This window comes from Pempheris klunzingeri, chromosome 14, assembly GCF_042242105.1.
Source record: "Pempheris klunzingeri isolate RE-2024b chromosome 14, fPemKlu1.hap1, whole genome shotgun sequence".
Taxonomy (NCBI): domain Eukaryota; kingdom Metazoa; phylum Chordata; class Actinopteri; order Acropomatiformes; family Pempheridae; genus Pempheris; species Pempheris klunzingeri.
Genome location: NC_092025.1, coordinates 18,067,173 through 18,091,935, shown reverse-complemented (window position 1 = coordinate 18,091,935; position 24,763 = coordinate 18,067,173). Strand labels below are relative to the sequence as shown.

Here is a 24,763-nt window from a genome sequence, read left to right as displayed (position 1 = left end):
TTGCATAATTGTTTGAGGCCCAAAGAGTTAAAAGCTCCCAATGTTTCACAAATAGTAAAAATTTGAGAGCTGTTCAAACATTAAAACCTTCTTCCCTGCCTCGTTAACCATCTCACTGTAGTTCAAACCAGTTCCAAAGTGCTGCTTGCATACATTGAGGCACCGGCATTAACGGAGGCAAACCTTCAAAATAAAACCTGTACAAAAATGCATTGAACACAGCATGAAAGAACAAACAAGACACTATTTTTCAAAATCATTCCAGAATATCTTTTATTTCATTGCCCGTGTCCTATTTCCCCACCCTCCCTCATCCCTATTGTTGCACTCAATCATTACAAGGATATGGTGCTGATTCCATTTTACAGCAGAATAGATAAATAAATAAGTACAATTCATCTCACTACACGCAAAAAGAGAGAAAAAAATCCATTCAAACCATTGATTTAATAAATATGATTACATCTAGCTGTCCTCATTTATGTACATCCACGTTGTTTATGCTTTGGGACGGTAATCAACTTAAAAAGCCTATACATTACTTCTATGTGTAAACCCTCCAGAAAAATGTGTTTATTTTGTTTAAAAGTTCATGTTTGTTCTGTTCTCCATCAGTGGGTGGAATTCATCAGCTTTGCCTACATTACAAAGCTTCGCACTAGCAGCAGTGGCTGCGTGCAGCAGCATTCAACCTGCTATTAATGGCCACAAAGATATACTGGTCTTTTTTCAAGTCAAATGCTATCGGTCCCAGCATTGCAGGGCAAACTGCATGCTTTGCCCTGAGCCCTGGTTTTGCATTATTTCATTATTTTTTTCTTTTACCTGACATACTCTTTGTGTAAAGAAAGACGTAAAGAAAGTTGTGATTGAGCCAACTGCAGGGTGTGAACCTCGATGATTGTTACAGTGGGCCAGTCCTTCATATAATCAAGGAGCTTGCATGCTATACTGCTGATCACAGCCATGTAGAGGTGGCTTGAGTGGATGATTAGCTGGCATGACATGGACTGTGATTTGGATGTGGCTCAAACATTCAGATGCTCCACATGGAACAGCGTGGACAGCAATGGTTTGTAAGGCAGAAGCGTCTACTCTCCCTACCTTATTATCTTAATTTAGACATCAAACAGGAGGATGTGTTTTTGGTCTAATTGTCACAATGTCTGGGTTGAACATAGGTTTAATCCTTGTTGTGTCACATGAGGGGTGTTCAAGCTATCAGAAGTCGTTCAATCAAATGAAAAAATCTACTGTTTTCCACTGAGGATGAAGTCCATTTCCTACAAGGTGTCAGCGTTATTACAGATCTAGACATCTCCTCGAGCTACACTATACACAAAGACATCACACTTGCTGTCGTACAACTGTGGAATTAGGTCGTGTTTGGCTGGTGGGTTTAAACTGATGGAGGAGAGAAGAGAAGCGGACTGACGAGAAGTAGCAATGGATTGCGCAACGCAAAGGTGCCGATGAGTTTTTGGTGCTTGGGACGGAGCATTTGATGGTCGTTTGAGTGGATCGCAGGTAACAATGTGCGAAAGATTCAAACTGCCTGAATTAAAACAAATCACATAAAACAATAAAGAGAAATACATAGGCATACACATTGTTATGTGTACCTCCTTTTTCTTTATGAATGAAATGAAAACCACGTGTTAAAGGACAGTTTAAATTTAGCTTTTTCTCCTCAACAACCGAATGACTGCTGAAAACAAAGTCAATGTGTGAGAGCAGTTTAAATCTGCCATGTAACATCACTAACTTAGTGTTGATGAAAGCACAAAGTTTTTGACAATAAAACAAATAACTTACAGATACAAAAGAACACACACATATTAGGCCCCTTCTTACAGTAATTTCCTGAAATGTAGCACTTCAGAACAAAAGTAATAGTGACAATTGACTGTGAGCAGTAGTCAAAATTGCAAAACATATTCAGCCTGTCTGGCAATTCTTGCTATCTGTCTATTAGCATTAGCTTAACCTCCTCCATTAGGCCTCCCAGAGTTCACTGTAAGCTAACACAAGCTAGCTAACCGTCAACACTGACCAAAAACTGTGCCAAAAGTGTTTCTTTGTACAATGCTTGCTTGTTTAATGTGGCATGGAAAATTCATGTCACAACAAAAGCAATTCATTCCGTGATAGGCTAAAAACTAAGTAATTTTTCCTTTTAACATATGCCTTCATGTAATTATGACACAGTAAATGCATACATAAAAAGGAAATACACATAACAATGTGTATCGTATTTCGCTTTATTTCTTTGATTTGTTTGTTGGGCATTTTAAATCTTCCGTAGGAGGGCCAGTTTTGGCTGGCTTTCCCCAAGCATGTTAAGCCTAAGGTGTCGCTGTCTTTGTCCCACAAAGATGTGACACCAAAGCAGATCTTAGTTTTAGGATGCTCGAGGGAAAATGAGGTCTGCCGGCCTTCACATGGAGATGCTGCTGTACAGTTGGTCGATCTTTGCCTTGAAGAACTCCTTCAGCTCGGGCCTCTTCGCCTTTAGCGTGGGAGTCAGGAGGCCGTTTTCAATGGAGAACATGTCGTTGTGGATGTAGATGTTCTTCACCTTTTAAAGGAAAATGGAGAAGAATAGAAAACATGTTGAATGAGACCGAGACTCTTGAGAGTCTCCCTCAAGTTACTGTAAGCTTCATCGGCTAGATAACTTCAAAAATAGACGATAACCGGGTTAGTGTCATTTCAGGCAATATTATAAATGACACAAGTCTTGGCAAAAGAACTGTAGTACACAGAATGTTTCTGCTAAAACAAGAGCCTATGTCAACAACTCTGTCTTATTTGGTATAAGCTTTAGTTGTCTTTAATACAATGAGTAAGTCCTTGAATAACTGCATTACTCAAGCACCATATAAAGACATCACAACACAATTAAAGACATCTTATTCGAGATACGGCTGGCACATATCTGGAGCTTTATTGTACATGCATCCTAAAAATAATAAAGAATACTGCTACAACAAAAGCCAGACCAGATATTAGCTGCTTTTACACCAAACCCAAACATTTAACTGCCCACCCACCTGCTCAAAGGAGTGGAGACCGCTGGCCTTGCCCAGACGCACCAAATCTTCAAGGATTGCCTTCTTTAATTCCTGTAGACAAAAGGAGGACGTTATCTTCCACAGAATTCTTCAGTATTCTCAGCGTCTATTGTTACCAGTGTTGTGGAGCGTTCGAGGCTTGTTCCACCTACTGTGTTTTTACACAGGTCCTTGTAGGTGCCAAATATGCCTTTTTTCCTGGCCCATTCAGGCATGACTTCAGGGTCAGGAACGACAATCCCCACCAAACAGGACTGGAAAGAACAAACACAAACACAAGAGCGAAAAGTTAAGACATTGTGTACTAATTCGACACGAAATGAGCATCAGACGGTCGATCGTGTGTTTCATTTGTCCTGGCTCAGAATGGAAGCACTGCCATCTCAGGAACCACTACATCCATTCATACCTTGGGGATCTTAGATCTTAGATTGATTAAGGTCTATAGGACTTTAAGATGCTGAGAGAGTGAGCATGTGTGTGTGTGTGGGTGTTTAGTCCTCTCACCTGCAGGCTATCCCCATGAACATAGAGCTGCGCCACAGGTTGGCTCCTAATGTAGATGTTCTCGATCTTCTCAGGGGAGATGTACTCGCCCTGCGCCAACTTGAAGATGTGCTTCTTCCTGTCAATGATCTTCAGTGTGCCATTCTAAAGGAGAGGAAAGAACGAACAAATCATCCTGGGGGGGGGGGTCCTCTTGTAAAAATAATACAGTATTCAAAGCGAATAACATAAAATACTTAATTATGACGCCTAAATGATGGAGTGTGATGTGAGCCGTGTGCACGTACAGGTAACCATTTGCCGATGTCTCCGGTGTGAAGCCAGCCTTCTGCGTCCAGCGTCTCGGAAGTCCTCTCCGGGTCTTTGAGGTAGCCCTTAAACACGTTTGGTCCCTTCACACAAACCTAGATGAGAGGTTAGAAAAGTGGTAAAGGGTCGAGGTCGTAGAGGAACCATATACACTTTATTTTCTGTACAACCACTAACGCAGTCTGAAATGGTAATACCTTTTTATTCTTATAAAACATATATGTTATGTTTATTCTACACTTCCATTCACTAGATTCTGTGGCAAAAATGATCTGAACAGGACATACATTTCTCAATGAGAAGTAATGAGCTTTCTTTGGACTGTATGTCCTAGATTAAAAAAAACAACACCTACACAAGTAATAATTTCACATGTTGGGCCTTGTTTCTTTATCTCATATCACATACATGCATAGTATGGTTGTGCCTTTGCTCACCTCTCCCTCTCCCTTAGTGGCAAAGTAGTTTTTCTCAGGAACATCCACCAGTCTGATGAGGTTACATGGCAGCGGAGCCCCGACATGACCTGTTCACAGGGTCAGAACAAGCGAAATAATTCAATCTCAACAAAATAACCTTTTTCTTCTCATATATTTGTTCCCCTTTTCCCTGTCACTGCTAACACTGTCCACTGCTGAATGAATTTCCCACCGATGATAATGTTTTGTACAGTGTACTCTAATCTCAACAATAAGCAAAGTCACGTGATGTTCATATCAAACCGAACATGTGGAGAGGAGGGATCATTTTCAACCGCAAACGTTTGGTTTGGATTCGTTCAAAAGAAACAAACGTATGTCTATGAAATCGAAAAGAAAAAAAAACAGAAAGGTCATTCATTACATTTTTTTCTTAGAACTACAAATATCTCATGGAGTATCAGAAGTGAGCAGCAGGGGGTGATACGAGACTACATGTTGATTTTTCTCAGCGTAGAGAGTTAGAACAGGCTGAGGCACATACCATGTACAGTGTTTGCTTCACCCATCGCTAATGTAAAACATATGTGGGAGGAGGGCTTACATTGAAGTCAAGGGTCAAGAGAACAAATTGCATTTACTCCTGTTAATGTAACTGAGTAGCTTGTTAGTGGTCTTGTGCTTTGTTGAGAATGTTTTAGAGTCACTGATTTTAATTTTGATTACAGTATTATCATAACAAAGTATAAGTGACAAAAGACATAATGGTTAATTCAAAGAATTCTAGTTTATTACTTCCTCGGTTTATCCATTCCTAATTACTTACAAAAATAAATTCCAGTGCGTGTACAAGAAGAAAAATTAATCTGGTTGAAAAGGACTATGCAGTCTTACAAATTGCAGTAGCTTCTTTGTGTTTCAAAGGTTAATGGCTGTAATCGGGGATTTAGATTCCATATCAACAATGCGAGGTCATAAAGGTGACGAATCATCATTATTCAATCCAGTGAGTTCACAAAACAACAGCCTACGTGCTCCATACAAAGGGCAAGAAATGACACCATGAGTGATACTCGGTTTCAAGTTTCTAAATTCTAAAAGTTTTACATACAGTATGAAATCATCATCAGTATCAATGTCTAAATCTGACAAACACGACTCAAAGAGACTCGTTCTCCTGTTAAGTCGTATCCCAGCGTGCGGAATCCAGATGTTGACTTTCAAGATTACTAAAATCCTGACTTTACCTTCCATTCAGGGATTAAGTGGATTTATTTGGTGAATTTAAAGAGAGATTAAATTGCTCAATTGCTCACTGTGGTTTCCTTACTGAGCCTATTTTATACAAAGACTACTGTTGTTAAGGATCTGCTGCACAGAGCAAACTTGTGCAACTGCTTTTTTTTTTTTGTATTTATATCGACAGACAGTCAGACAGAAGTGAATGCCTTAAAGTGGAAAACATCTTTTTAGGTGTACGGGCATAATCAGCTCTCATTCATTTCAATGAATTTCCTCCATATTGGAAAGGTGTCCAAGATGTTCTCATGATGCCAACAACAAATCTTTCACTAAATCTATTGTAAATCTCCAATTATGTTCACAATTAGGCATTTCCATAAGAATTTTAGACTTTAGAATTAATATATATATTTTTGTGCCAACCCCTCTAGATTGTGGTTCCCATTATGTGTGTTTTTGCTGAGACAAAAGTAGATGCAATTGCCTAGAACGCTTAATAATTTTATTGTCTTTTACTGTAAGGCGACCTTGAGTGCCTTGAAAGGCGCCTATAAATAAAAGGTATTCTTATTATTATAATGAAGGGAGAGCTTAGGTGTAATTGTCCTCTGAGAAAGTCAAAGTCAACATCAGCAGGTTTAACACGACAGTTTTGCATACTAGATCATAAATGCAGGCGGTTATGACAGCTACTTGTCTTTTACATTCGTTTGTTGATGTTGGCAATCACCTAAGCAGGTATTATGACGTGGCTTATTAGCTCCTTCTTCCATCTGTCTCACCCTTCCTAACCTCTTTTTCTTTGTCAACCTACTTCATGTAACAGCCTCCCCCTCATTCTCACCCTGCTTTTGTCCTCACTGGGTGTGATCTATAAAATGTTCATCGGGAACAGATAAGGCCTGTGTATGTGAGCAGTTACAGGTTAGCAGGTGTGGAGTGCATGGTGGCAATTTTGAACTTTGGCAGGCTCATCTAAAAACGTTTAATCAGAATTCAGGGAGCAGCTCTGAATAATTCACGTTTACACAGTGACCTCAATTAAACACTATTATAAGTTTGAACAAGCTGTTGTTTATTACTTACAGTCACGACTGGACCGTATCATTTTAGACCTTTGAACTGAGCCTCTAGACAAGTAAACAAGCTGAATGAGTCGGGCAGCAATAATAGATTTTTTTTTTTTTCTAGGCATGTTGCATGAACGCTGACGCTCACCTGGAGTCCAGTCTCCAGGTGTGGTGAAGGTGCAGCCAGCTGTGCACTCTGTCTGGCCGTATGCCTCGTACACCTACACACATAGACATAGACATTGTTGAGAAGATGAGCGTGTGAACTGCAGTGAATGTGTTGTTTAGAAGCGTGTGTGTGTGTGTGTGTGTGTGTGTGTGTGTGTGTGTGTGTGCATGGTCTGTATGCTGGTTGTACATAGCTTCCTGTATTTGACTTTTGGACCTTGAGAGTAAAGACATTTTCTCTGATCTCCACTTCTTAAAAGGGCTCTTTGATGGTGGTTTAAACTTAGGATTCATTTAATTTTTTTTGGCCACTCAATGGCAGCATTAACAAATTATAATCACCTCTTAAGTTGAAATTGCAAACTTGTTAGCAGACATTACACATCTAGCAGTTGTGAAGCAACATGGAATCATGTCTGTGTCCATCTCGTGAATACAGCCTTCTACATTACCTCTTCCAACTCCTGAGAAAAATATCTGCTTTCTTAAGCTTTAAGCTTTAAATATTCAGGTAATTTCCTGCAGGTTCATCATTATGAGTGATCTCTTGTACATAGTGACATTGTCATCTGATGTATACATACAAATTATTACATATTACATCCACTTTAAGGTCAGAGCAAGGTTTAGGTTAAGGACAGAGTAAGGGTTTGGGGTAGGCATGTTGGTTGAGGTTGTGGCCTTGAGAATTCATTATGTCAATGAGATTTCTCAGAAGAACGCATGTGTTTGTGTGTGTGTGTGTGTGTGTGTGTGTGTGTGTGTGTGTGTGTGTGTGTGTGTTTGTGTGTCTGACCTGGCATCCCAGAGCTGCTCTGAGGAATCCCAGGACAGTGGGCGAGGTAGGAGCTGCTCCTGTTATAATCATCCTCAACCTTCCTCCCAGGCTGGCCTGTCCAGAGAGGAAACACAAAATAAATACAGCTTTTTTTTGCTTTCTTGTAATTTTCTTGTTATTTTACACGACAGCTTTCTGATCATTTCAAAGGCGCACGAGAGGAAACACTGTTTACCTGAATCTTACTAAAGAAGATTTTGTCCCAAATGCTGTCGTTTCGAATGATCCCACTGCTGACTTCAGCACCTTTTCTCTTGGCAGCGAAGTTGAGCAGCCAGCGCTTCAACGGGCTGTTAGCCTGGCTGAAGATCTGCAGAGGAGACACAAAACACATATTTTTTTTTTGGATGGGGACGGTCCCTTTCAGTCCAGCTAATAAAAACGTGCAAATTATCAGGAAGCAGATAACACCACCCTGAGTGCAAGAGCGAAACTCTAAATTCTTCTCTGACATATTTCTCTGTAGCAATTGTTTTGCAGTTTAGAGGTTATAATTACACAGCATGCATGCAAGAAACCAGCTGAAAAACATTAGTCAAACCAACGATTCAATCTGTCCCTAAACCACAGCTATCATACTGGATGGCTAAAATCCTTCTGACTCAAGGTAGTGGTAACCAAATTTTAAACCACAAATCCCTGTTAGTGTAGTTGCCAGTTTCCCAAACAGTACCAATGTTTCACAGCTGACTGTTTCAGAGGAACTCACCATCATCTGAACAAGCTAAATCGCTTCATCGCCAGTACAAGCCAAAATTTCTGTAAAAGCCTGTTCTTAATCTGTTCCTCTCACCTTGTCATACATGCGGTTGAGCAGTCGAGGCACCACGGGGAAAATGGTCGGCCGCAGGGCCTTCATGTCATCTGGAAGGAGACGGATATCACCCTGATAGAACCCGATCCGTCCACCATGGCAGTACACCACAGACTGCAGAGACCACACACACACACACACACACACAAACAGTGAGCTTAACGCTTTGAGATATCTGGTATATTTGTTACAGACAAAATCTCAGCAAACAACCCTGTCTATTTCCAGCTTTTGGATAAAACTTTGATCATGGAAGTAAACTGTATTCATGTAGCACTTTTCAAAAGTGCAAGAACAAGAAATGTAGGTTAGCATAAGCTGATAGGCAACATTCATACTACACTATACTTATTGCGTTACACTGGATAAGAGATACATTTACAAGCACCTGTTAGGCATTCATGTGACACGCCGGCTTATGTATCAGTCATTGTATGTGTTGTAAAGGGTTACAACAAAACGTCAATGTTTTACTGTTTTATATTGTGATGTAATACAAAATGCTTCATTATTGTTGTTTTTTTTACAATTATGTCAATGATTCCTCAAAACAGACAAAGAGCTTATGCACGCCAGGACCTACACACTCTATTATCTATCTAAGCTAAAATAAGGATTATAGCACGTAGAGGCTGTTGTTTATTTTTCTATCAGTGGTAAGAAGTGCTCAGATCCTTTACTTAAGTACGTTAAATATCAACAACCAACAAATCAGCAAACCGAGAAAACCGATGTGCAGCGTGTACATTTTGCTGCAACCCGGAGACCGCTGGGCAAATTGACAAGTGCAAATACAAAAGATATTTTAACTGAGAGCTACTGCATGTCCGGTTGGCCTGAAGTGTTTTGATCCCCCCCATACACACAACACCCACATTTAGATATCATATGCAGATTGTGGCACTTTCACGGACCGGAGATTACGGAACGGAGGATTAGCTCAGCACACATTCTTTTGCTGGCTGTGAAAAAATGCACCGCACGTGACCCTCTTCCTGTTTCTAAAGCCATCTGAGGACAGAGCGAGGCAGAAGGTCCACCATCTTTTCTTCCCTTCGGTTGAGACATCACCCATAGTGACAGTGGTTGTGTGTGTGTGTGTGTGTGTGTGTGAGAGAGAAGAGACTTTTGAACTTGCTTCTAATGTGTGATCTGATGTGCTGCGCTCTGGGGAAGTTAGGTGGTTTCCTGTGTCTGAGTCTCATACTGCTGACAACGATGCTTCAGGCAAATGAACCAGGCTGGTTAAACCTGATGCAACCTGATTGGCTGCGTGATACACACATAGCATATGACAATTACATGTGAAGGCACACACACACACACACGCACACTCACATTTATGTACTGATCTATACATATACTTAATGATCCACCTAATGAAAAAGATACATTGTGAGACTTAATGAGTCACTTAAGGAGACGAGTTGCAGTCCTGGCACAACTTCTTCCAGTTGTTTAGTGCTTAAAGTCACATTTTATGACTGATCCTGAACCAGTGATGAAAAGCCTTATTGACTGACAGGGTTTGGTTTCACAGATTCTCAGTAAAAACAATGCCAGCTAACACTCTGACTCTGACTGAGGCCTGGAGGGTCACTGTTTTATTTTCTGTCAACATTTGGTCAAAATTTGGATGGAAGCCTGATTCAGACTAAAACAGTTTAGTTTATGTAATCAATTCTGTCTGTGAAACATTGAAACCTGAATGCCAAGGAACAAACTGTCTCTGCAAAATGGAAAATTTAACATCTTTGCAAAAATTATTCTTCATTTGTTCTCAATAGGAAGGAAGCCACACCAAGCTGACCCAACTGAGTATGATGAGAAAACAATAAAAAAAGGAAAAGATGATGTTTCCTGTGTGCTTTTATGTCTTGTGGTGGTATTGTTGATATCGCAGATTTGACAGGTGACTAAACAGACACAAACACCAAGGGTCCCTTCTAAAGCACTGTGCATGTGTGTGTGTATGTCTCCTTGTATCTCAGGGGAACACTTGTCCTTGCCAGGACAGAAAGATGGAGAAAATCCCTCAACAGAGTCATTTTGTCATCCTTTACTTTTTTAAGGTTTAGTTTTGAAATGCAGTGGTGAATGCTGTGGTTTTAGAGAACAGATTCTCCAATGGATTTTTAGTGTGGTTATATGCAATCTAATAACTATCTGCGTAGCTTTGCTGACTAAAATTCAATGAAACTGAAAAATCAAGCAGTTTCTAACAGTTGAACAGTAGACTCTTTGTAAAGTTCAGACACTGTGACACTGCATGCTCTCACAAACTGAATACACTTAAATATGCCAGCTTTGGAGCAAAAATACAGTAGGAGGTGCAGTAGAGGAGAAACCTAGTTGCAAGTAAACACAGGTTTTACAGTAAATGGGTTCCTGCAGTGCATGTAAATATGCCCTCTGATTTCCTGCCTTACCCTGAATCATCTAAAAAAAATGCTTTCTTGTTTGTAAGATTGAGGGTTCTCACACATTTACATGTGTATGAATGTGTGTGTGTTTGCATGCTTCAGTATGCTAGGAAAGTATTGCAACATGCACACCAGTGGCTGTAAAAGGAAAGTATGGCATTCATCCTCAGAGCTGGAAAACGAAACTAAAGGAAAGGACAGGAAAAGTGGTAAAGGAGTCCCTCCCTCTCTTTCTCCCTCCCACTCGCTAAATCATCTCAAATTAACACCCACCTTCAAATTCTTGCTGTACACATACATCCTTCCTCTGCCCCCACCACTCTCCTAAAATCTTCAAACAAAGCTTTATCATTCCTGTGGTCAAACATCTCGGCCCATTTACCTCAATGAGTCTCTCAAACATGTGGGCCAGTGGCAGGAAGGAAATGAGGCAATCATCTTGGTTTGGGAAAATGACTTTCTGCAGGAGACAGAAGAAAAGAAACTTTAGAACCCAGATAACTTTAAAAACAATCCCACATAAGAAATTAAATTAAAAAAAAACAGGCAAAGTCCCAAATTACTAAATGATGTGCGGGGACTGTCGTGGAAAAGATTTCCTGGACAAAAGAAGAGACAGTCACTCACGTCTGTTACTTTGAGGAAGCCTGAGAAATCTGCCACCACATTCCCATGGGTCAGCATAACTCCCTTTGGGTTTCCTGTGTAAGCACATGGAGAAATGCATCACAGAACTGAAACTCCCCTCACCTGCCCGAGGAGCACGCAGTCATCCAAATGGAAGCTAAAAGGAATCTGACATGGAAAGACACACCTGGGCTCTGTGAATAATCCATTTTACTCACATTTCATGTCTTGGAAGAACAATTAGTGTTGACAAAGGAGCTTTTATGTTGTAATTTTGTGCTGTGTGATACTCAAAGCATTACTGTATATACACATTCAAGTGAATCATCATTGGCCTCAATACATTACTAGACTGTGATTTAGTAAGTCAAGTGTTACTAAGTGTAAAATTAGCAATCTACTGACTGGGAGCACTGTTGCTCTTAGTCAGCTCATTACTCAGGAAAAACAAACCCTGAATTAGAGTCTGTCTTGAGTTGTTATGGAGTGTTTTGCAATTCCTATAACAGACTTTCTAATTTCTGTTCTCATTTACGGTGATTGCTCAGCCTTTTCTGACACACAGTATGTGAAGCAATGGCACCTACTCCCACAGCTGCAATCACTGCTGCTTTATGTTCAGAGCTGGACAGATGTTGCAACAAGACAGAGCGGATTCTCGGGAAATGCAGGGCGATATCTGGAAATTTAACCCCATGTTGGGGCGGCTGCATGTCTCTCTCAAAGCCAGCAGGTGGCAGCGCTGGTGTCGCTTGTAAACTGACACCAGTGTGTCCTCTGATGACCTCGCTTTTGTTCCCTTGTTTGTTGGTTTCAGAGGCTGTTGCTCCTGTGGGATAAGACCTCCTAAAAAAAGCAGCTGTGATTCATCACTACTCACATTAATGTGCCGCTCTCTGGCATTCCAGATCATGCCAGCGAGTCCAGAGCGAACAGTTAAATAATGAAAAGAGGGTAAATTGCCGTCTCACGATTATGTCAGTTTACTACTATGAAGCAACTGGTTTGATTTACAGTAAATTCTGTTTTATAGCTTGTAAATGCATAAACAGCAAGGTGTATCAAGACAATATCAGGTCAGTGGACTTAGTGTGCAGCTGTAACTGTAAAAAGCTGACAAAATATTATTTGGTCTGACAACAGAGAGGGAAACCTTGTTAATGGTGTGGTTGCCTGCTAATTATATTTGAGAATGGTGTGACTTGGGAATATTTTGCTTGAGGATGCACACAGATCTGCACAGAGAAGCAGTTCAACAGCAGCAAAATGAGAGATTTTGACCCAAATTGTGTTTTTTTAGATACTTGGACCAAATCTAATGTTGCATTTTTTACTATCAAGACTTTTTTTTTTCTTATTTCTCATTAAAAGATCAACATGTGTGACTGGCTCTGCTATTAAGAGGTTGTAACATCTGTTATTCAAAATAGCAACGGTAACATGAATTACAAAGCACTGACATCATTTTTAGGCAGAATGCTGCATTGCCCATGTTCCTGAATGACTTGAGAGTGAGTTTCTCAGCACCAAACACAAGTAACTCATATCATTCACACAGTTTCCGCAATTATTACCCGTGGTTCCACTGGTGAAACACACAATGGAGAGGTCATCTGGTACTGGCGGCTGCGGAGAAATAACAGTGTTGGTCAGAGCATGAGATTGACATCTAAGCTATCATGAGATTTGCTTCTACTTTCTTTCAGCTTTCTTCACAGCAACCTGCACCAACATGTCACTATAGAATAAGGAACGTTGAATATTTAAATACATTTAGCTGTATTCAAACTCACTGGCCTTGTCCCATTTCTCTGTCATCGTACCGACAGAAGTACGTGCAGGACTCAGGTGTAAGTTGCCAAAATGCTGTCAACCAGAGTGTTTAGTGTTTAAAGTCTCTTTAATTTTTAACAGGGTGTAAATACTAGACTAGCAGGTTAACACCCAGTAGCCAGAGGGCAGGGGCAGACTTTATCTGTACACACCGGCAAAATGTAAATGAATTATCACATTAAAGATAATCGTTTGCTTTATTTTGGGCAGAACAGAAAATGTTAAAACTTTCAGCTAAACAGTGTGTTGCTTTGCTGTAGTGTTTATTTATAGCAGAATGTCACAGACTATTACATGCATCTCTAGACAGGCTCTAAACAAGTTCAATGACAATTAAATTAATTGAGTTTATATTTACACCAAGACTTTGTGTCTCATCTTCATTTACAGGCAAAACAAGACTTGCAAGACCCTGCAGCCATGTGAGCGGCTCTGCGAGGCTGTGCTATAAAGGCTAACACTGGCATGCTAACATGCTGATCTTATGAGGATATAATGTTTTTCATGTTCACGTATGACTGACCATCTGGGGAACATGAATGTTTCTACAAAATATCATCATAGTCCATCCAATAGTTGAGATATTTCAGTGTGGACCAAACTGAAAAACCAAAATTAGTACTTACTACAGGTTTTCTATGGTGTTCTCTGCCCAGAGCCTGCAAGAAAAGCCATCATGAATATAACTGTTAGTGAAGTTGACACTTTATATACATTAATAACATTAAAATGATGGTGTTAGTTTCAGTGTTATTTCTCATGACTCCTTAAATAACCCTAACTCTAAGCCAAAGACACCATGGCCATCACCATGGTTATCAAAGGTGGTTATATGTTGACGGAGAGAAAACAAGAGAAGCCCTCTGCAGAAATATAATAATATAATATTTGTCAAGCCCACTTTGTGCACACTTTGTGGCTAAAAAGTCCAATAAGTCCTGTCATTTCTTGTAAGCCACCAGGTAAACCTGTTGGGCTGGGCGTCTCTCACACTGACACAATTAGGATATTTACAAGTAGGTTTATCATCACAGGAAAATGACAGCTATGTGCACATGTGACTTCCAGACACTTTGTTGTGATTGTCTTGGCATTCTGCAACTCATTGGAATGTACTCTATGTGTTTTAAAATCCCTTGGTTATTTTATTCTAGCGTGCAAAGTGTTTTCCCCTTTTCTCTGCCTTTGTCGTTATGATGGACGTTATAATGGTGGTAAAGCTTCAGACACAAAGGCGTAACAACACATGGATTTTTATTGTACTTTTGCTTTCTTTGTGAATAATTTTGTGCTTGTGTGATGCCACATTTATCAGATTCTGTGCAGCCAGAGCGGAGTTGATAAAGATGTTATCAAATCAACTTATTTTCTGATCGTGTGCAAGACCAAATTTAAACATCAGTTTTGTTTTGACTGCTTGTTTGTTGAATTTCAGCTTGTGCATAGCTGAGGCTCTTATTGCAGTCTGTAAAAAAGTAGGGTATCACTGTTGCCATTACTGGAGTGGCATAGTTGTAAAGTAAATGCACTTTCACCGACAGTCAAAGCGTGCATGTTTGGCTTAATCACAGTCACTAGGCTAAGATTAATTATGTATGTGACCACAAGATGAATGTGAAAAGTCTGTGCAGTAACATAGCCCTAACCAGCAGGTTCTAGTAGACCTAATTTACTTGTCGATAATTATCAATCAGCAAACTTGTAGTAATTTTGTAACTTAGGCATTAGAATGAAACTGTACATCTGTGAACCATCTTTACATCTTGATTAGGACAATAAGGGAAATATAAAAGGGAATCAACTTTTTGGAGAACAATAAAAGTGACAACCTGCATTTTCTGACATGAAATAACATTTTGAAAGATTTTAATGATTCTGCATTTGTTCAGATGAACCTAGAGTGCAGTAAACCTTGAAGATATAACTGAGTAGCGTAAAAACGGACAGGGATGGAGAGTAGGTAAAGCACTGCTTCTTGATTTGCAGTAAATGTAAGTCAGATGTAAATACCATTCACAACCACCCATAACAATATATCAAAATAGCTAACTTTTAAAGAGTAATTTCAGACCACACCAGTACTTTCTGGCCTCTGTTAAGGGGGCACTTGACTGTAACTGTAACTGTAGTTGCGTGTGTTGGTTTCCTGTGTTTTTTTCCTGCATACCTCTACTTCCTGCATGGCCTGCACATGGACGCCACAGCTCTTGCCGTGCTCCACCAGGGCGGAGTCAAAGGCATCCATCAGGATGATTCTTGTCAGGCCCGGGGTCTCCTTCCGCTCCACATTTTCCAAAAGCACCTGAGCTTTCTCTACTTTGTCACAGATGACCGTGGAGATGTCGGCTGAAATGACACAAGCACACAAGAGCACACGCACCCTTGTGTGAATATCAGCAGAATAAGAAACGAAAAAGGAACAAAAAGACCCAGAAAAGATTCAGTTGACATTTTTATCAAATGTTAATGACTAAGTTCACTGACTTGCTTGAAGTTCAATCCTTTTCTGGTTCAAACAGATCGGTTCAATACAAAACTAAGCAGATGCAAGCACTGTTTTTTAAGGTTAATGGTTCAGCAGCCAAATATGGGCAGCAGATCTGTCACATCATGACCGTTTCTATGACATTTTCGCTCTTTAAACAAGTTCTTATCCAGGAAATAACACACTGTGTATCATGGCTGAGCTGACGACAGTGCTCTCAGTCACCAGTGGGGGGAGCTCCACTGCTAAATGCTACTGCTTAAAATACAGACACATACTCTATATGTGCAATAGGTAAAGTTATTTATCTGCAGGTTTATTTTCTTGTTTACGTTTGTGTGTGTGTGTGTGTGTGTGTTCTCACCAGTATTAATGATGAACCGTATGGCATCTGGGCCCAGTGTGTCATAAAGAGGCACCACCACCATGGAATAGGTGTAGCAAGCTAGCTCTGAGATGATCCACTAAAAACACACACAAGCCAGCGGTCAAAGGAAAGGTTGCTCATTCATCCACGACACACCATACTTAAAAATTAAAGCACATGTGTTACTCTTTTATTTAGATTTTAGACAATGTTTATACCTATTATTGTCACCTCAGGCCAATACATTTTTATTTTTCCCACATTTTTCAAGACAGAAAAGATGAATCTGTAAAAAGGAGACAGGATCTCCACGTGTAGTTGTTAACAGAAGTGTGTCCAGTTTGTTTCAGTGTGTGTGTGTGTGTGTGTGTCTGTGTTTACATCAGTGGCCTGTATGAATGAAACCATCTATAACGTGGTTTCAGCATATTTTGTCCGAGCCAGTGGGTGCGACACAGTGAAGCAGAGAGATGGAGATTGAGACAAAGAGTGAGAGTCACCTCTGGCCTGTTCTGGGCGAACACTCCTATGAACTGGTTGGGGTTGGGCTGGCAGCCCTGGTGCAGAAGGCCTGAACCCAGATGTTCAGCCCGGGCCGTCACCTACGGAGTGGGAAGAGTGGGACATCAGCCGATTGCACCAGGTGGAAAAAAAACCAGAGAAATGCCCAGCTACTTTTCCAAAATTAGCCATTACCTCATGTGGTAATACAAACTCTAAATGAACAATATACATTTTTTCATTTTCATTCTGCTTTTCAACTTCTTGGGAAACAATTAGAGTGGGAAGCTCCTTATTGCTTAGTTTGGTACTATTTAGTAACTATTTCGGGAACCATTACCACAAATAAAGGGAAATGCATGGTTGTGTTGGTCATAGAGCGGTGTTTATCTTCTGCCTTGCCTTAGCAATAAATCACAATCACAATCAAAGTTCATCTGTAAACTGTAGAATTCTTAGGTAAACTGTTGAATTGCCAAAATGTTACTAACCGAGTTACCATGATTGTGACAGACATCAAACAAAACAGGATCAACATTACCAGACAACAGGGACAGTTATAGAGTAATAACTTTCACATGTTTCTGTCTTCACTGGAAGTCTCTGTATATTATTTTCCAAACTGAACTGATGGTTTTCCTGGGAATAGAAAAAAAAACCTTCCACCCACCACTTTGTTGTAAAATGACATGACGTAATTAATAAATGCTGAAGGTTGCGTAATTTCTCTTATTGCCTTACGCATTGCTTTACAGTAGATTTCTACACCACTTGTCTAAATAAAATTCCCCCCCAGCTGCCACCACCATGACCATGACTTTCCAAAACATGTCAGGTTATCTCCTGTCTTCAGGGATTCGTTGGAACCTGAAACTGCCTCAAGCTAACAATGCTGGCGTAGGAGCTGCCAAAAACTGCAATGCATTTGTGAAATTTGCTTATGTCTGGCCAGCACAGTGCTCACGACAGACAAAGCCTCCAAACTACACACAACGTCACATTTTAAAAATAAAACTCAAGAGAAGACAACTTGTTTCTACACAGGGACGTATTTTATCTGACAGCTACAATTGACTTCATAGACTGCAATGCAAAAAAGAGGGAAACGCATGTGTGGCAGCGCTGATCTACAGTATGTCCCACATATAACCATTGGTGCTACAACTGAAATCCACCACTTTACCATTTTACACATGAACACGTCCGTGCGGTTAACGACACTATGATGTACAACAATGTGCAATATATTTATTCAGAACAACCTCATTCTGTAAAATTAGCAATACTTTCTAATATCTCCGCTTTGTTTTTTTTAAAATATTCCCCCTATTGATTCTATTTTTATACTTCCTCTGTTTTAACTGTACATATATATAGTTTAATATGTCCTCCTGTCTGCTGTGACATTGTACCTTTCTCCATCGTGGGATTAATAAAGGAATACATTATCTTATCTCTTAAAATGAAGGTGACCCATTCAGATTTACTTCCCCAGAATAAGGTATTGTTCATCAACACTCACTCATGACCTAAGCCGTATTTCACTATATTATGGCATTTTCTAGACTAAACAATGAATTATATAATCTGGCAAAACTATTTCATAATTAAAATAATCGTTGCAGTCCTACTTTCATCTAGATAATATCAGTTCTAAAATTCCTGCTACTCACTATCTACCTTATTTACAAGAAGCTCGCGGTAGATGTGACATAGCAAAGATGTATAACCTTTGTTGTTGCAGCTTTGAAAGGAAGCGATTCATGACAATACTTTAATGCCACTGTGGCAGCATAGTGATCTGACAACCAGGCATATCAAACAGACTTTTGTCTGTCAAATTTCCTGGAATCTAGCTTTAAGGCTTTTTCTACCAACCATACTGAGATCTAGAAGACTCACACTGCAACATTTTTAGGGCTGGTTGTTATCTATTTAAACCAAGGATGGCGCCAGACTTGGTTGCTAGGCAGTTTTGGTGCGACAGTGCCTCTGTGGTGCACAGGTTGCAGACTAGACTTACACAGTGGACTGGATGGGTAGATTATAGCTCATCAATTGTCTAACGCTGAGTGATAATGATGTTGTCATTCTCAGTACAATCTTTATAAAGTCCTATACATAGAATATTCTACATGTGGCACTTTATAAAAGGTTTTAAAGTAAAGTGTTTTTAAAGTTTCCACATCAAATAGGCACACATAAGGCTTTAGACCTCCTCTACATACTCAAGTACAACCCCCTAGTTGTACACCTCCTTTTAATGGACAAAATATGGTGTTACGTGTGCCGTTTATTGGGATTCCCCTTGCGTTTCTGCCAGTGTGAGAACGTGATTGGCCTGAAGCCACATGACCATATGCCCAGCCCATCTGTGTCAGTACTCCATTGGCTGATAAGTGTGTGGATGTGCATGATTGGTCTGTTTTATACCTTCCTTATTCAAATGCTCTATGAATTGTGTTTCATGATGACTCTGATGGCCAGAAGCCAATACATGATGGTAAAGTTGTTCCATGTACAACTATAAAGTTGTTTAAAACTATAAAGATGTCCTATAAGTGTTGCCAAAGACATATGATAATGTCTGCAAAAAAAAAGGTCATGAACCACTGTGAACAAAGACCTTTAAACTTAATTCTGCTTTATTACTACTCTAAAAAGCATTTTACAGCACGGTGAACACACTTCTTCCTCTAGGAGTGCACCTGTCATTGTTACTAGAAGGCAACATGTCCCCTGAATGGCACTGACCTCTTTGTACGACATCCATTTGTAAGGCTGGTTGGGGAGCCGCGAGCCTAAGCAGGGTCCATCACCTGTTAAACACACAGTGAGACATCATATCAGTGTCTGAGCAAAACATTTTAAAACCTATGTGATGATAACATGAACATCTTTAATGTGAACAAACCATTACACTTTGACATACAGGATATGAAGATAACACTTAGCAGTCCAGATGGTGATGGACAGATCAGGGTAACACAAAACCTATGTAACCTTAGAACCTTCCTGGTGTACGAAACAGCTGGAAAACGCACCGCCCCGAGGCTGAAAAGGTAATTCAGAACAGTCCTGATACCGTAAACTCAGACTACGTAAGATAAAACAGTCACCTACAGCAACTATAGTCAATATTTTTATAATAACAATGTATCAGATAGCAATGTAAAACAGTGTGAAGTGTAGCGATGAAACTACAGAGAATTATTAAACAAATCTGCAGCTGCCTTCGGTTTTACAACAAGCTCACTGGTTCACTACCTGGCAGACATCTTTACTGTCTTGGTTCACTCTCATGGTGTAGTTCTCTGCCACAGCAGGCAGCCCTTTAAAAACCCGCTGTACACTACATGCTCTGCATCGAACAGCACGCAGCACTGACATTTTGTAGGTGAAGCCTTAACTTATGATAATGGGATATCTTGTAGCTTAACTAACTAGTCATTCATTAAAATCGGTCCCTTTAAGTAGTGACATTGGTATAATTATTCTAAAACTGCTTCAAAAAAGTTTTAAACTACCATCAATGAGTTACTTCTGAGGATGCAGGTGTGGTCGAACAGCTATTTGGAGTATCTCTGCATTGTGAGTCAGTCACTTAGTCACTTACTATAACTCTCTGTGAGCCCTGACACAGTTACCGTTAGCAACGATGGCCATCACCTTGGTAACACACGGGACTCGAGGACAGAGACATGAGACGTGATTCGAGGTGTTATGGTCAGATCACAGCTTTGTTAAACTGTCTGCTATCTCTGTACAGTGTTGCAGTGTGTGTGTGTGTGTGTGTGTGTGTGTACCGTCTAGCAGTCTGTGATGACGAAAAAGGGGTAGATCATCATTGCTTAAGTCCTTTCTCACTAATTTGTGTATTTCATTCTGTTACGAATGACATATATCTATCTTAAATAGATCATTTCTTTCTGTGAATCTGGAAAATGATACAGGGATTTTGTCCATAAGCTAAATCAATCTACTAATGTACTGGGCAGTAAACTTTGAGCACATCGTCAATTTAATCAAGATGAAACAACATACAATGACAACATTGTAAGCCATCAGTTCCCTCGTGGGAACGTTAGCAACTGAATGCTCCCATGATGTTTTCAGTGCATCTCTGGCTAAGGCTCATGGGAGTTGGAGTTATTACTTTCATTAGCGTTGTACAACTACCACTGAGTGTCTAATTATCTTGTGCAAAATAATATCACACCGTTTTTTACTGCAACATTTACTATATATTCATACGCTATTCTCTATGTGCTCCTGATATGGCCAGGATTTTTAATCTAATAATAAGTTATATAGTGTACTGCATAAAAATAAAGATTCTTATCAACTCAGAACTTCTCTCATGTGGATTTTGGCTGCTCGTGTTTAAAAAGAGTGAGGACACAAAAATTATTTTAAAAGCAGAAATTGACCTCTTGTTGTCATAGTCCCTCTAAAGGTAAATTGACAGGTGGTATTTGATCATTATCATTATCATTTTGATCACTAGTTGATCCTTGATTACTCTTTCATATTTGATCTGTGCCATTTTAAGTCTTATGTGTAACTTATCTATCTAACTTGGCCAGGACACGCTGCATAAGAGAACTGTATTCGTTAAATAAAGGTATACAGTATGCTATACTATAGATATGACAGATTTACCCAAAATCTTTGGACAGAAAACTTAAATATGATGTTTATTTTAGGAAGAAAGAAACTCTTAGTGGGGAAGGAGAACGTTTAGTGGAACAGGGGCTAGCTTGTATAGTCGGCAGGCTTCAGCTTTTCTTATACATAAGTAAATCTGTCTGTATAGAAACATGTGAGCGATCATTAAATATTGCTATGTTTTCCACCTCACATCATACCCACCAGATATGTGGAGGCCTCTCTGGAAGACCTCGTACATGGTCCTGGCGTCGTCATGGTAATGAGACAGCAGCTTGGTGCTGTCACCCATCATGGACCTGCGACCTCCGCCTTCTTGCTAACACAAAGAGAGAGGCAAAGAAACAGTGAAACACCATAATTCATTTTCACGACTTTTTCTTTAAACTCTCTATGTTGGTGTCACATTGAAAAACAAAAATTGCAAAAAAACAAGATCAACTTCGTCTTTATCATAAAGACGTCTGATGCCTGATACCAAAGACACCATAGATACCAAAGCCTGAGGGAGAGTAAGAAGAAAATTATTTTCCTTGCTCCTCTTCCTTGTTTTACAAATGATGGTCCATCTCTTTTGTTTGCTCACAAATGCACATAAAAATAGTTGAGCTGCTGAGTTGAGCTGAGCTTTATTTTCCTCCCTGGTGTGTACACTGCTGATGCATTCTGGGTGATTAGAATTTATTTTCACGAAAACAAAAAACGCTTGAAGCAAATTCCTTTTTGCAAATGAGTCATGTAGATTGAAGAGTTTAGGGAGCCAGCCGTGTCATGAAACCCACCACAGTGTTTCTGTGTCTTCGCTTGCATTTGTGTGCTTGTCAGATATACGGTCGTCTCAGTCTGTTAGACTGTAGTGTCGCTGCTTCAAACACCTTCTCAGGTTAGCAAAAAAAATACCTCATAGCCACAAAGAGCCTTTCAAAAGAATTTCCACATTGACTTCAGCCTCACCTGGCAGTGAGAAGGCACAAGTCTGTGTTGCAGGCTTGTGCAGGGGTTCAGTCAAAGACATGTTGCACTACTGGCTTGTCAGTATTGAATCAAAGTCAAACAGTTCTTTGTTTCCATTTCTATTAATTATGTAACTTTGATGCAAATATCTATGATGCTGTTAAAGACAAGAAAATGTACAAAACAACATTATAGTTGTTCTCGTCCAGTAAAAATCATATATATTTTTTATATTAATCTTTATTTAGTCAGGCAGTCTCATTAAGATGACTCAATGAGACTCTTTCATAAAGGTAAAAACAAACAAAACAGGGAAAAGTGCAGTGTATCTAATACCACTGCTGTCTAGGCATTAGGATAAGAGGGACTGCATGTGTGTTGTGTCACACTGGCCAAAACAGTCCATTCACAAGGGTGTATGTGGTGTGTGTGTGTTTGCTAGTGTGTAATTGTGTCTGTGTGTGTCAAGGATGTATAGATTGGTTAATGTGTGTGCCATAATAATGTCCGTTCAACACAAAGCTGTATTAACCATGCACAAAAACCCTACTTTGAAGTTTCACTGGCAAATGCCAACCACTATTTCTATAACAATAACTATTTCTACAATCTTCACTAAACTGTCCTTAACTGCCTTATCTTTGACTGGTGCCTAAATCTTTATTTAAAGTGTGAATCAAAGTATAAAAAATATATCACATAGATCACATTAGTACATGCAAGTCTTCCTCTCAGTCTACTGTCCAGGCATGTTCCTCCATACAGTTTGGTAGGGCAGGTAAAACCCAGGGTAAAGAAACAAACAAAAGCGCTGAAGCTTACTGCTGTGAGTGCGGGATAACAGCTGAAGGTGACCTAAAGGACTGTATCAGCATGTTTTTAAAATCAATTCAAAGTTCTCTCGTCCTCATTTTGGCAGCTGGTCGACAAGAAAGACTTTGGTAAGTAAATCAAACTAAACTATTGGAACAAAAATAGGTCCTTTAAGATGTGAAATGAGTAAATTATCCACCCAGCGTGTCTGCAAATGAGTGTGTTTGTTTGCATGTTTGTGAAGGCTTTCCTGAATATAATCAGCATTTCCGAATGAGATCCTATAACCCTTATATGCTTATGCAAGCATCTATGAATCTATTTGTGTGTGTGCGAGCCTGTGCTCCATCTTACCAGCACCTCCTCAGACTGGTGCAGCAGGCTGCAGGGTGGCTTGATGGGACGGGGTCTGGTGGCCAACCAGTACGCCAGCACGGCGGTCAGAGCGCCGATGCCCACCAGCGTGGAGGTCGGAAGGGAGCGGAAGAACTGGCCAAGCTCGTCCATCTCTGGTATCCTCAGGCCACTCATCATCTCCTGAGCCTGCATCTTCTCCATCAGGGTTGAACTGAGCTCTGTACGATAGAGGACACTCTTTGACTTATGATTGCTGAATGATTTTTCTTCTATATTTACCTATACAGTATTAGCATTGTCATGACAGCCAAAATCTGAAAACAAATTTATGAGGCAAACATATTCACTGTATTTAAATGAAGGGGGTCATTTAAATGATTAGCTTAGAGGTTTGTGAGACACTGCTGTTTTAAAATAGAAATCATCTTTTTTTTTTTTAAATACTTACTTTCCAGGGAATTTCTAAATGTATTAAGTTCTGCAAGCTGCTGACATATAAACCTACAAAATGCCACTACATCTAGGTGGCAATTTTACATTTTGCAATTGGTCTGACCTACAAGAGGAAACAGTATTTTCACCGGTAGTGGAATTGTGGGGGTTCAAAGACAGAAAAAAAAAAAGATAAAAGATAAGTGAGCGGACCAGATGCAGGCACATATATTTACCACTGAAACACAAAACCAGATCCTCCTACAAATGTCTCTGTCATTTTAAAACCACCCTGTGTTTGATATAAAGTGTTTAATGAATAACCTCACTGCTCCCCCACCCAGTGTCTGTGACCTTAAACACACAGTTAATGCTTCAAAAAAGGGTGAATGAGCGGTCTTCCCCCGCGTTTTTGCTCTTACTGTAAAGGCAGCTCAGAATAGATCTACACTACAGCAATGAGAAGAGGTGGGACTAGAAAGTAGATAAAACACAGACATGCACAAGGCTCAGCCACTATCTCTCTCTCACACACACACACACACACACACAAGCACACACACCGTGAGATGCATAATTTATCCGAAGCTGAGGGGGAGGCTGGCTGCAGAGCTGACTGGAGGGTTTCCTTCTGTCCCCCGGGAAATGAGTCAGAGACAGCACCACCTGACTGAGCGAATGGCGCGGGGGCAATGCTGCAGCTCACAGCCAATCAGAATCTCTTCCTGTCTGCTCGCTATCTCCCACATACATGTGCACAGAGCCACAGACACAAATAGGCAGCATGGCTGATAGGTATAAATATCGAAGGGCGTGGGAACATTGACTTCCTTATTCACCTATTATTTCCTCACTAGTACTT

General features: G+C 40.1%; 1 protein-coding gene across 1 annotated transcript; it reads right to left on the bottom strand.

Moving 5' to 3' along the window:
• Positions 1–329: 329 nt before the first annotated feature.
• Positions 330–23,697, bottom strand: acsl6 (acyl-CoA synthetase long chain family member 6). Its single transcript, XM_070843173.1, has 20 exons — positions 23,467–23,697; positions 21,550–21,664; positions 19,432–19,496; positions 16,677–16,778; positions 16,174–16,273; positions 15,492–15,670; positions 13,951–13,983; positions 13,066–13,117; positions 11,492–11,565; positions 11,247–11,324; positions 8,421–8,555; positions 7,803–7,937; positions 7,586–7,681; positions 6,770–6,842; positions 4,328–4,416; positions 3,869–3,985; positions 3,582–3,725; positions 3,227–3,328; positions 3,054–3,125; positions 330–2,578 (listed from the first exon to the last, which is right to left on the bottom strand). The coding sequence occupies exons 1-20, from the start codon at positions 23,668–23,670 to the stop codon at positions 2,438–2,440; spliced, it is 2,106 nt and encodes a 701-aa protein (XP_070699274.1). The 5' UTR covers positions 23,671–23,697; the 3' UTR covers positions 330–2,437.
• Positions 23,698–24,763: the final 1,066 nt, after the last annotated feature.